General features: G+C 43.7%; 1 protein-coding gene across 5 annotated transcripts in view; it reads right to left on the reverse strand.

Moving 5' to 3' along the window:
• Nucleotides 1-1,563: 1,563 nt before the first annotated feature.
• The window catches only part of LOC124003430 (sprouty-related, EVH1 domain-containing protein 2-like), a 32,743-nt gene continuing 20,654 nt past the window's right edge, over nt 1,564-13,652 (reverse strand). For 3 of the 5 annotated variants that reach the window (XM_046311687.1, XM_046311690.1, XM_046311688.1), the window contains exons 5-6: nt 5,399-5,593; nt 1,564-5,147 (exon numbers count right to left, since the gene is read on the reverse strand). In XM_046311687.1, the coding sequence (XP_046167643.1) occupies nt 4,416-5,147; nt 5,399-5,593 (927 nt within the window). In that variant the 3' untranslated portion in view covers nt 1,564-4,415. The remainder of the gene's footprint in view (nt 5,148-5,398; nt 5,594-13,652) is intronic. The other 2 variants (XM_046311689.1, XM_046311691.1) reach the window with 1 other exon arrangement.

Consider the following 13,652-nt stretch of genomic DNA (forward strand, 5'->3'; position numbering starts at 1 on the left):
GTTCAGGGGCAGAATGACACGTTTTTACCATGTCAGCTCGGAGATTCGATCTAGCAACCTTTCGGTTACTGGCCCAACGCTCTAACCACTAGTCTACCTTCTCAAAATGTCTCCTGTTTTCCCCCTCTCTAAAAAAGAACACTTTTAAGAAGTTTTTGACTGAACAGCTATAGCTACTGATTGGTGAGCTAGCTAGCTAGCAATTCACAGCAGACATTGACAAAAACCTGTATCAGGTTTACTGCTAAGATATTCTTGACATCCACTCAAAGCTAGCTTGCTAGTAAACTTGTTAGCAGTCACTCTGACCAACCTTGCTAACACTCACCTCAAAAAATAATGGTTGTGTAGTCCAGTTGAGTCAGAGAACGCTTACACAGAGTTATAAATTGGCAAACATTTTCATGTTTGTGTTATAAACTTAATTTAGTCTATGTTCATTGCTAGCTATCTAAGCTTAGAGTGTGTCTCTCCAATCACACTTGCTTGCATGGTAATGCACACACCTTGACAAAAAAGGTGCCATTTTGACAGAAACAACCACGTGCTCAACCTCTCTGCGGGGAACCAAGTTATAGGCCTACTACTTCCCATCATACTGTAAAATGCATTTCAAAACATGTTAAAACAGTGTTTTTGGATGAAGGTTAATGTAAATCTATAAAACTATTTTAAGGGGGCAGGCTATGACATCGCAGTACACAAGCCTTAAATAAGAAAGGCGAAGATGACAAGCATTTTAAGTGCTGGTTCTTTCTTTCAAACCCGGATTCAAAAGAGGGGAGAGAAAAAAAAGTGACCTCATTAGAATAAAGTATGCCTTAAATGTTTGCACATGTTGAAGTTTGATACTATTTGCAGTCGCCGGGTTCCGTAGCCGGGCCAGGGCCTTCAGGGACCATTTTTTCTCTCTCGCTCTGACTGTCTTTCATATGCATTTACAGAGACCCACAGAGCAAAACAACATTGTGCCCTCTAGATTATTTTCGAGACTTGCGGAACACGGTACAGCTCTGCGAGACTGTCTAGCGCCTAATGGAAATATTTCAGTCTTGACAGATAAGGGGGGGGGGAGAGAAGATACTCTAGAGCAAAGGCAGGATCTGACTGCTGCAGCCTTTCCCTCTATGATACACACATACGATAGAGATGTGTGTTTTAATCAAGAACATGCGTATACTCAAACTGAACCTCTCTCTCCCCCCATGACCTGACCAGGTTCAAACTGAACCTCTCTCTCCCCCCATGACCATGTATTTACCGCGTTGCAGCAGGATGGTACTGGGCAGAGTAGCATGAGGTCGATCAGCCCCCCCCCCCGCACCAGTGCTCCTAAACAACGGACGCAACACAGGGAAGTGCTGGGCTACAACCCTGAACTACTGTTGAAAGGTTCTATAAGAATTCTATATGGATGCTATGTATACGGGATAAATGTTCAGGCTGTGTGAGATGCCACTGTAACATGGTTTAATCTCTCAAAAACCATGTCTCTGTAAAACACAGTGGAAATGAACACACGCACACACACACACGGAAAAGTACTTACTATCCAGGCCGTGCTTCTGTTAGTTTCCATATGATGTATTGGCATTTATACAGATGTTAATTTCTTGTTTCTCATTTTTTCTTTTTAAAAGCATAGAGTCGTGACGATCATATTAGAAACAATACAAAAATATAACTTAAAATGTACATCATACACTTGATATATATATTTGAGCTTTTTTTTTACAGAGGTAAAAATGCAGATTGTAAAAATTAAAAAAAGACAATCAATTTAACTTTTTTTTTAAACATTAAAATAAAAAAGACTAAGTATATATATATATATATATATATATATATATATATATATATATATATATATATATATATATATGAGATAGATGAAGAGGATGCTTCAGGCACTTTCCTTTAATAGTTAAATGTGTGCAGGAATTAGACACCGCACCAAAACAGACAAACTGCTTTTGGTTAACTTTTCTTTTTACCACAGATAGAAAAATAAAACAGGGATCTTCTCTACAATGAATGGCAACAGTATTGCAAAGCTGACAAACAGGAACACACAGCAGAAAAAAAAGGAAGAAAGGCGGAGAGAGAGTACAGAGAAAGACATGGACACAACGACAGCTTTTGTACAGAATCCATAATGCCATGGTACTGTCGCCCATTTAACCCCAGACATTGCTTGGTACTTGAATGGTTATGACGATTAGTTCATGTATGACTGGGATAGATCGCATAAGATGTCTTTTCTACCACATTGATGCGACTCGAGATCGGGTACTTCACAGCAATTTGCGCATTTTGTTCATAAGGTTTTTCTGATTAGTGTTGTGCTTCATACAGAGATAGATCAAACAATGTTCCTCCGACGAGGTGAGGTTACAGGGTGATTTAAATTTGAGGCTAGTTTGTTTCAATACATACATACTGTAGCGTCCATTTTATTTTTGTATACATTTTGACACCACCTGCCTGACTGATGTGATTGGCTGACAAGACAGCCTTCTCCCTTGCCATTGGCTGTAATATAATACCGAGTAACAGACCAGGAAGTGGGAATTATTGGACTACAGAACAATAGATAAAAACCCTTCTTCCACAACTGTGGCCTTGGAGAGCTCCTGGATGTGCAGCCTTTCGTTCCAACCCTGCAGTAACGCACCCGTGTCAGCTAATTGTGGTATAGACTGAAGAACACGATTAGGCGATTAGTTGAATCAGGTGTGCTCGTGGGCCCCTTCGTTGGAGAACCCACAATCATATACCCTTCAAAGGGAGTGGGGAAAGATGAGCAACAAGATCAAAACGGTCTTTCTCTCGAGCTAAAGTTGAGCAAAACTCTAGAGATAACGAGACGAACTGTCAGGGAAACGCCGAGTATCCTTTTGAAAGACAAAAAGAAAAGACACACTAAAGAAAGCACCATTGACATTGTAGTGGACAACGACATCATCCATCTCAAAAGGTGGCAAAAAAAACTCCTCTTCCCCTCTTGGCTGTGTTTAGTTTGCAATAGGACCGTTCCCTTCCTCTTAACCCCCCCCAGTCCCCTAGGCTGGTGTCTAAATTTAGCAAGGCAAATAAATAAAAACTATATCAAAAGATCAACATCAAGCATCAAAACGGAATAAAAAGTCACCTAAGGCTCGAGTTCTCCTCCTCCACTGTAATAAAACGGTTGATTGAGGATTATTATCTTCAAAAAATGACTAATTTAGATACTCTATTTAAATGCTGCAGCTTATTTTGTCATTTTGGCTTTTAGTTGATGTCACAACAATAGCAATCAGGGATACATTGCTGACCATTCCATTTTCCAGACCATTGCACAAAGGAAGACACACACACACAGATTAAGTGTCTAAAGCAGAGGTTCCCCATCCAATACTCCAGTACCCCTGACCCATTTGATCTTTTGTTCTGGGCCAAATCCACAATACATTCAGTCCAACTTGACTGAGCAGTAGAATGGTACTTTCATGTTTTTTCCAGGTGTCTCTCCACTGACATTAGGTTGAATTTGGTTTTTAAAATGTGCATAGTCAGGTACCTTCCTGGCCCCAGGTCTAATTGTGCTGTATAGTCAACTCCTAAGGCCATTGACAACCATAGGAGTTGACAAAACAGCACAGCTCTGAGACCAGGCTAGGTCAGGAGTAGTCAAGTTGCAGAACGAGGAAACACTGGTTAAACGTTTGCCTTTTCTTTTGTTTCATTGGCAGGGGAGGGGCAGACGTGATCACAGTTGGGCTGCATCCCACATGGCACTCTATTACCTATATATTGCACTACATTAGACGAGGGCCCATTGGGCTATGATCAAAAGTAGTGCACTTTATAAGGAATAAGGTACCATTTAGGACACACACTTGATTTAAGTGCCTCTGCTTTACAGGCGGGAACCAGCTTGATCTGTGATTGGTGGTGAGCCATGGCGAGGGGAACACAAAGCGAGAGCCCCCCTCAGAAAACAACGCTCACACGGACCTCACACAAAACACGGAGAAAAAGAAAATTATTCAAGCCTTTAAAACACATGAGTGTAAAAATATAAAGTACCTGTTTATATATATTTATATATAAATGAATATTCATTATTTTAGTCTTTGTAATGCAAGGACGTGGAAGCCGTAGGCAGGGTACCCCTATAAAAATAAAATAAAAACGAACAAAAATAAAAACAATAGGAAACTTATTTTTTCTCTTTCTTTCCACTGAGAGAAACTTCCATTTCCAAAAGAATCGGGACAAGCCAATTGTTTTCCCATCTGGAATTTGACCGAGAGAAGCAACAGCGAAAACAAAAACACAAAACAAAAGAATTGCGGGGCCACCCTCTTCTGGTCCAGTCCCTTCCATGTGTCTCTGTTCTACTCCCCCTCTCTGCTGGCACCTCCCGGCCCTCAGCCCACGGCTTTGTGCTTGCCCCCGCAGCAGTGGCAAGCCACCCCGCAGCGGTAGCAGGTGCGAAGGGGGGCGTAGCAGCACATGCAGGGGGCCAGCAGCGACAGCCCAACCAGGGCCAGCCAGCGCAGGCAGAAGCGCTCGTCGCTGGTGTCGCACGAGCACGGGTCCGAGTAGTCGCCCTCCGGGTCCGACATGCAGTGGTAGAGCAGGCTGTCCGCGCACCACATGAAGCTGACCCGGTGGATGCACGTCTGGATGGGGTCCGGCGCCTCCTGGCACCGCCCGCGCCTGTTCTCCTCGTGGTTGAACATGTCCCGGCAGTAGACGCAGCGCGAGCGCTCGCCGTCTTCCTTCCGCCGCTTGCCCTTGAGCTGGAGGGTGCGGGGCTGGGCTGTGACCACTGCCCTGTGTCCCCCGATAAGGCCACCCCCACCTAGTCGGTCCACGCAGCCTATCTTGGGGTCCCTTGCGTGCTGGTAGGGATCAAGGCCCAGGGGGTAAGGGTAGGTGTAGTCGTGCTTGGGCGGCTCGCTCTTGGCGAAGTGCACGTAGGCGTCGGCGTCTTCGGGGTGCTGGATGAGCTTGTCGCGCGCGGCGGTGGCGTGCCGGTAGTCCTCGTACCCAGTCAGCCAGGTCCGCTCGCGAGGGTTGATGCGCACAATCTCCTCCTCCTCCTCCTCCTCCTCCTCCACCTGGAAGCTGACGTGGCGTGGGAACATGGGAACCGACTGCAGAGATAAAGGAGAGCAAAATAAATGAGAACTACACAGACCAGTCTACAAACTACAAAACACGTCTTCCAACAAGCAGTCAACTTCCAGGCCCAACTTGAAATACATCACACTAGCACCATAGTTTAGGCTTCAAGAACACTCATTCCCTATGTCCCTCCCACCTACCCATGGTAGTAAAGAATATAGCCACAACCCTCTAGCTCCAGTGCATGTTTTTTTCCAAGATCAAAGTTTTGGTGACCCACCTTCGCCACCGTCGTCCCCCAGCCACCCACCTGATCCAGGAAGTAGTGGTCCGAGTGTCGGTGCTGGTCGTAGAAGTGACCCAGGATGCAGTGGTGCCGGCGGGGCTCGCAGAAGCTGGGCGGGGCCAGGGTCTGCAGCTGCAGAGGCTCCTTCTTCTGGGAGTGGGAGGAGTTGGATGAGCTGTCGGTGGCATTCTGAGAGACAAGACCAAACCAAACACAAGTCAGGACAGGGTCCTGTTCATTAGGGTACGCAACAGACAACGTTTTGCAACTGAAAAGTAGCATTTCTTATACCGGTATGGTCTGTTTTCTTCTGCTTGTTGTCTAATGAACATGACCCATGACTACATGGGAGTAATATTAGACCAAGCTTACCACTTGAAAACATCACTGCTTTCTGGCACATTGTGTTTGGCTACGCTAACTCAACACGCACTATTTAGGACAACGTTAACAGACACTTTTCTCCACACCAGAAAAAATAAAATCTGATGTGTTATTTTTTGGGCAATATATGCGGCTCTCCCTTGAGGATTTTCCAAGTTGATGCCCAGGAGACCAACCAGCCTCAGATCATGTTAGAGCCTCGGATTGGACACTGAAACAAACACCTGCAGGCGACGTGCAGATGTTTCATTTCTCTCTCCTGCTCTCATGTTGAAGTCAGCGCAATTTCCTACTATTTGTGTCCAGGTTAAACGTGGGACGTCCCTCATTATAAACAGTCGTTTAAATTCATGGTTATTGCATCATTTTCAGATCTATTAGCCTGTTAAGTCGACCCTCTACCTTTTCAAACATTCTGTTAAAAATTGCGCAACATTTCAGCGCCCTGCTACTCATGGCAGGAATATAGTATATGCATATTATTAGTATGTGTGGATAGCAAACACTCTGACGTTTCTAAAACTGGTTAAATCACGGCTGTGACATTAACAGAGCATGAGTTTCATCGAATAGTGCAGGAAAACCTGAAAATGGAAATAAATATCCTTGCGCTTACTTCCAGGAATTGTTCAAAGTGAACCGAATTACATGAGACCGAGGTTTCAGCGCCTACAGCTACCACACGTTGTCTAGAGTCTTGTCATTTGATTCGCAATTGATTCTTGGTCTAACCGGTTCAAGGGAACTCCTTCCCTCCGTTCTCCGACCGGATGTTTTGGTCGAGCTCTCTCGGCCATGTTTTTTTCAAGATGACACCTATAGAAGTTACATCGCCTCCTGATGAATTTTATCGCTTATTAACGTGTACTAATACCTAAAGTTGCATTACTAAAGTATTTCGAAGTGTTTTGTGAAAGTTTATCGTCGACATTTTGAATTTTAAAAAATGACGTTACGTTATGAAACGCTATTTTTTTCCATTTATCACAGTCTACATAGAACGATATCTAGGCTATATATGGACCGATTTAATCGAAAAAAAAAGACCCAATAGTGATTATGGGACATCTAGGAGTGCCAACAAAGAAGATGGTCAAAGGTAATGAATGTTTTATATTTTATTGTGCGGTTTGTGTAGCGCCGAATATGCTAATTATTTTGTTTACGTCCCCTGCGGGTCTTTTGTGGTGTTACATGCTATCAGATAATAGCTTCTCATGCTTTCGCCGAAAAGCATTTTAAAAATCTGACTTGTTGCCTGGATTCACAACGAGTGTAGCTTTAATTCAATACCCTGCATGTGTATTTTAATGAACGTTTGAGTTTTAACTAATACTATTAGCATTTAGCGTAGCGCATTTGCATTTCCAGAGCTCTAGATGGGACGCCTGCGTGCCAGGTAGGAGCAAGTGGTTAGAAGCGATTCATAGAAAAAAACAATGTAATTTAACCAATTGACTGGCCAGAGATCAGGGCATTCATAAGCAAAGACGCAGTGCAAGCTGATAGTATTTTAGACAACCAAATTGAAATCAAACTGATTGATGAAATCGAAGTGTCGGCTCTATGGTGATTTGCGATTCATAACTTACATTTTGCGGGTACTACCAGTAGTAGTTGGCCAACTGATAACACCAAGACGGAATGCGTTTGAAATGATAATGCACAGCTAAGAACAGCTTGCACGTCCAGCAAAGTGCATCGCCAGTGGCACACAGATCAGCAGGTGGGGGATTTGTGTGGCAGCCAGACGAGACAATCGAGACAATCGAAGGAGGATGCAGTGAGCAAAGTAACTGGGCTCAAACTTAGTCACGCTTGCTCTATATGAATTGATGCTTCTAATTGTGTTAATTTTGTGGATGATTAAAGCTTATACTCTATGGCTGGATTTATGTGTTTTTTTCCAATGCTACATTCATTTGGCAGACCTAATTTGATTGCCCCCCTTTCTACAAGGCCTAGTCTATGAGGCCTAATCATGGTTGTATTAAGATTTTGTTAACGCCTAGGCTATAGACGTGCATTCGGGTAATTAACTCATTATTATGCACCAACATTTTAATTTGATTAATTATTTATTCTTCTTTCATTTGTTAGGCTATACAATATAGTATATAATAATACATTCATACATTACTTTAGATTTTTGGGGAATATGATAGGATGTATAACAGAATGCAATAATCTTTGTGAATAATGTTCATTAATGTTAATTTGTGTATTAATGATAATGATAATAATCTGAAAATCAGTCTGAAATTGAATATTTATCCGATTGTCCATATAGCCGAGGACAATGTGGTAAAGTACTGTTATTCCTTATCCACCTAGTGTTAATTATTATTTTGGGGGAATGTATACATATATATATGGTGTAGAAAATGTTCGACTTCAACTCTGTGTGGGTGGGTGTGTGTGTGTGTATATGTATATATATATATATATATATATATTCAACTGTGTGTGTGTCTGTGTATATACAGTGGGGCAAAAAAAGTATTTAGTCAGCCACCAATTGTGCAAGTTCTCCCACTTAAAAATATGAGAGAGGCCTGTAATTTTCATCATAGGTACACTTCAACTATGACAGACAAAATGAGAAAAAAAATCCAGAAAATTGCATTGTAGGATTTATGAATTTATTTTCAATATTATGGTGGAAAATAAGTATTTGGTCACCTACAAACAAGCAAGATTTCTGGCTCTCACAGACCTGTAACTTCTTCTTTAAGAGGCTCCTCTGTCCTCCACTCGTTACCTGTATTAACTGCACCTGTTTGAACTTGGACCAAAGTAACAAAGCCTACCATCAGTAACACACTACGCCGCCAGGGACTCAAATCCTGCAGTGCCAGACGTGTCCCCCTGCTTAAGCCAGTACATGTCCAGGCCAGTCTGAAGTTTGCTAGAGAGCATTTGGATGATCCAGAAGAAGATTGGGAGAATGTCATATGGTCAGATGAAACCAAAATATAACTTTTTGGTAAAAATACAACTCGTCTTGTTTGGAGGACAAAGAATGCTGAGTTGCATCCAAAGAACACCATACCTACTGTGAAGCATGGGGGTGGAAACATCATTTGGGGCTGTTTTTCTGCAAAGGGACCAGGACGACTGATCCGTGCAAAGGAAAGAATGAATGGGGCCATGTATGGTGAGATTTTGAGTGAAAACCTCCTTCCATCAGCAAGGGCATTGAAGATGAAACGTGGCTGGGTCTTTCAGCATGACAATGATCCCAAACACACCGCCCGGGCAACGAAGGAGTGGCTTCGTAAGAAGCATTTCAAGGTCCTGGAGTGGCCTAGCCAGTCTCCAGATCTCAACCCCATAGAAAATATTTGGAGGGAGTTGTAAGTCCGTGTTGCCCAGCAACAGCCCCAAAACATCACTGCTCTAGAGGAGATCTGCATGGAGGAATGGGCCAAAATACCAGCAACAGTGTGTGAAAACCTTGTGAAGACTTACAGAAAACGTTTGACCTCTGTCATTGCCAACAAAGGGTATATAACAAAGTATTGAGATACATTTTTGTTATTGACCAAATACTTATTTTCCACCATAATTTGCAAATAAATTCATTTAAAAAATCCTACAATGTGATTTTCTTTCTCATTTTGTCTGTCATAGTTGAAGTGTAGCTATGATGAAAATTATATATATACACACACACACACACACACACACACACACACACACACACACACACACACACACACACACACACACACACACACACACACACACACATACATACACACATACATACACATACATACAGACACACACACAGTTGAAGTCGAAAGTTTACATACACCTTAGCCAAATACATTTAAACTCAGTTTTTCCACAATTCCTGACATTTAATCCTAGTAAAAATTCCCTGTCTTAGGCCAGTTAAGATCCCCACTTTATTTTAAGAATGTGAAATCACATTCCCAGTGGGTCAGAAGTTTACATACACTCAATTAGTATTTGGTAGCATTGCCTTTAAATTGTTTAACTTTGGTCAAACGTTTCAGGTAGCCTTCCACAAGCTTCCACAATAAGTTGGGGGAATTTTGGCCCATTCCTCCTGACAGAGCTGGTGTAACTGAGTCAGGTTTGTAGGCCTCCTTGCTCGCACATGCTTTTTCAGTTCTACGCACACATTTTCTATAGGTCAGGGCTTTGTGATGACCACTCCAATACCTTGACTGTTGTCCTTAAGCCATTTTGCCACAACTTTGGAAGTATGCTTGGGGTCATTGTCCATTTGGAAAACCCATTTGTGACCAAGCTTTAACTTCCTGACTGATGTCTTGATTTTGCTTCAATATATCCACACAATTTTCCTGTCTCATGATGTCATCTATTTTGTGAAGTGCACCAGTCCCTCCTGCAGCAAAGCATCCCCACAAGATGATGCTGCCACCCCCGTGCTTCAAGGTTGGGATGGTGTTCTTCGGCTTGCAAGCCTCCCCCTTTTTCCTCTAAACATGACGACAGTCATTATGGCCAAACAGTTCTATATTTGTTTCATCAGACCAGAGGATATTTCTCCAACAAGTATGATCTTTGGCCCCATGTGCAGTTGCAAACGTAGTCTGGCTTTTTTATGGCGGTTTTATAGCAGTGGTTACTTCCTTGCTGAGAGACCTTTCAGGTTATGTCTATATAGGACTCGTTTTACTGTGGACATAAGATACTTTTGTACCCGTTTCCACCAGCATCTTCACAAGGTCCTTTGGTGTTCTGGGATTGATTTGCACTTTTCCCACCAAAGTACGTTCATCTCTAGGAGACAGAACGCGTCTCCTTCCTGAGCGGTATGATGGCTGCGTGGTCACATTGTGTTTATACTTGTGTACCATTGTTTATACAGATGAACGTAGTACCTTCAGGCATTTAGAAATTGCTCCCAAGGATGAACCAGACTTGTGGAGGTCTACAATTTTCTTTTTTGTGGAGGTCTTGGCTGATTTTTATTTTATTTTCCCATGTCGTCAAGCAATGAGGCACTGAGTTTGAAGGTAGGCCTTGAAATACATCCACAGGTACACCTCCAATTGACTCAAATTATGTCAATTAGCCTATCAGAAGCTTCTAAAGCTATGACAATTTTCTGTAATTTTCAAAGCTATTTAACGGCACAGTCAACTTTGTGTATGTAAACTTCTGACACACTGGAATTGTTTGAAAAATGACTTGTGTCATGCACAAAGTAGATGTCCTAAACGACTTGGCAAAACTATAGTTTGTTAACAAGACATTTGTGGAGTGGTTGAAAAACTAGTTTTAATGACTCCAACCTAAGTGTATTTAAACTTCTGACTTCAACGGTATATATATATATATATATTGCGCTCACCGTTAAACAGTGACTCAATTTTGTCTGGCCTTAGTGGACCAAAGATGTTCCACAAAACATTGAGACATTTTGGCTTAGCGATGTAATGAACGATACCACACACTTTGGAGCCAAAGAAATGCCCCAAAAATCTGACAGCCAGTCTGAAGCAATTACAATGGTCCAAACGGCCCAGGAAATGCAGAAGGGGGGGGGAGGAGTTTTTCTCCAGTGGGTGAGAGATAACACAGAGACCAACAAACCGACCTGCACATGGCATGCGCTCAATGGGCCATTGCTAAGGTAAAAGCATGTCATGGCTCAGAGTCAAAATCTCCCTACTTCTGTATGTAATTAACCAACAACCCCCCATGCCTCCCAAAAAATGATTCCTTCAAGAACAAAAGAGTGGGAAAAACTGTTCTGAAGTCTCCCTTTTATATTGGGGGTAGGTTAAATTAATTCCAGCTAGGAGACTTACAGCCCCTTTAGCGTTGAGCAAGATCAGAAGTGTGGTCGATTGCGTCACTAGCTGAGGCCGGCGCGGGGCACCTCTTTCATGTGGTGGTGTGCTTTCGAGCTAACTTGGTTCCCCAGTTCTCCTTACCGCTGCCAAGGCGCGTGCCAGAGGACCGCTAGACTGCGGTAATCAGACGAGGGGGAGTCCGGCCACGGCATATGATATCAAAATGAGAGCACCACCTCTAGTCCACTCCCATTCACTTTGGACGGTTTCTGGTTTCTCAGTCCTACGTTTATTGGACTCCCAGCCACTTGCTATAGAGGGCTTCAGTGAGCACGACCAAAGCTAAAAGTGGCATCCCTTCCTTGGGCGATGCCAAGAGCTTGGTTAGGGTTGAGAAATGTTCTTTAGGAGGCGAACCGGGGCCCCTGTCTGATGGAGATGATTACAAACACAGACCGTGTTCAGATATTTACTCCCAACAGCGGGGCTTGAGGGGGTAAAAATAAGAGGGAGAAAGAAATGCTCCTGAGCACTAATAGCGCAAGACCTATGGAATGTGAAAGGGCTAAATTGCCCATGTTCATCACAAAAGCCACGGAAGTCCACCAGGCGTGTTGATTGGGGGAAGATGTGAGATGTGTGTGGCTCAGCCTCTGATTTCAAAGACATACCTCTGCCTTGTTTGGAGATTTTCATCATCTCTTGCTTTGGGGGTGAATGGAGGTGAATAAAGACTGGAGATTAAGGCAAGGGGCTGCATCTGGTGGGAGGCAGGAGCCCTTTGAGGTAATTACAAAGTAACACACAAATGCACAAGCACATACACAAGCCAGCTACTCGCCACTGTGCCCTAGAGCACAGGAAAAGCCAAATGGTAGGAGCCGTGTGTGTGCAAAGTGTGATTACTGTGGGGCCGGTTGGGGGATGTGTGCGCCAGGGTCTAATTGGGAGTGTGTTTGTGTGTGTGCGCATATGTAAGGGATATATTAGTAAGTGTGTGTGCATGTGTGTTCTTGTGCTCGGAATGATTTCTGTGGTTGGGGAGGGGGGAGGGGTGTATTTGTGGCTGAGCGAATTATCAATTTAGCTTCCAGACCAGACACAGGAATGGAACTCGCGGCAGCTGGCGATTCTAAAACTACCCTCGACCTCATCGACACTACAGAATGGATAGTCTGGTCACCAGCAGCCCATTCAAAAAGACCCTGATGGGTGAGACAACACACACGCGTAGTGTGAGGCGTTTGAGCCTCCTGCACCCTTGTTAAACACCCTCCCCCCCGCAAGCACCAAAGGGAGACATTCCAACAGTCTTTCCAAATCTCACCAGTCACACACCGGACCTTCCAAAAAGAGGAGGAAGTATTGCATCATCCAAGGGAGTGTGTTATTTACTCTTGACTAATATTGTTCTACTGCCCTGGGGGGGGGGATAAAGGTCATTCGTCATTGTCCTCTCTTCTCCATCTGTGCCGGGACTTCAGTTCCCTCAGGCTTTTCGAAAAAGACAGATCCTATCTAATACAATGTGACCTTCCCCCTCTTCAGGCTAGCTCTCTGGGCCACTGGGGAATGGGGCTAGATTCCAAAAGAATACAAAAAATACGGGGGGGGGGGGGGGGCGTCTGCAACCGAGGCGAATTGGAGTGTTCCCTTGAGCGGACCTGCTTTTTCTAAGTAGGGCCAGCTATGTAAACAGCGAGGCAGTGACGGATTACTGACGGGCCCTCTTCCCTCTGACTGGACATCCTGTGGAAACGACACGCTAGGCCCTTTTCCTCTGACTGGACATCCTGTGGAAACGACACGCTAGGCCCTTTTCCTCTTTGATGCCATCGGAAGGGAGAAGGAGTTTTAAAAAAGAAGAGAAAGAGGGGAAGCGAGTGCAAGGACCTGGACTTCCCATTACCATCAGATTTAGGATAAAGGCTAGGTACGCCAGACAAGAGGAAAGCAAATGAGTTACAATGGACGGATCCACTAGCTTAGCATCATCAGGATACTATTATTAATGTTGAGAGTGGATGAAGTTGTGTAGCAGTGAAGGGCCCATCTCAGTTTCTTTT

The sequence above is a fragment of the Oncorhynchus gorbuscha genome, linkage group LG18 (genome assembly GCF_021184085.1).
Source record: "Oncorhynchus gorbuscha isolate QuinsamMale2020 ecotype Even-year linkage group LG18, OgorEven_v1.0, whole genome shotgun sequence".
Taxonomy (NCBI): domain Eukaryota; kingdom Metazoa; phylum Chordata; class Actinopteri; order Salmoniformes; family Salmonidae; genus Oncorhynchus; species Oncorhynchus gorbuscha.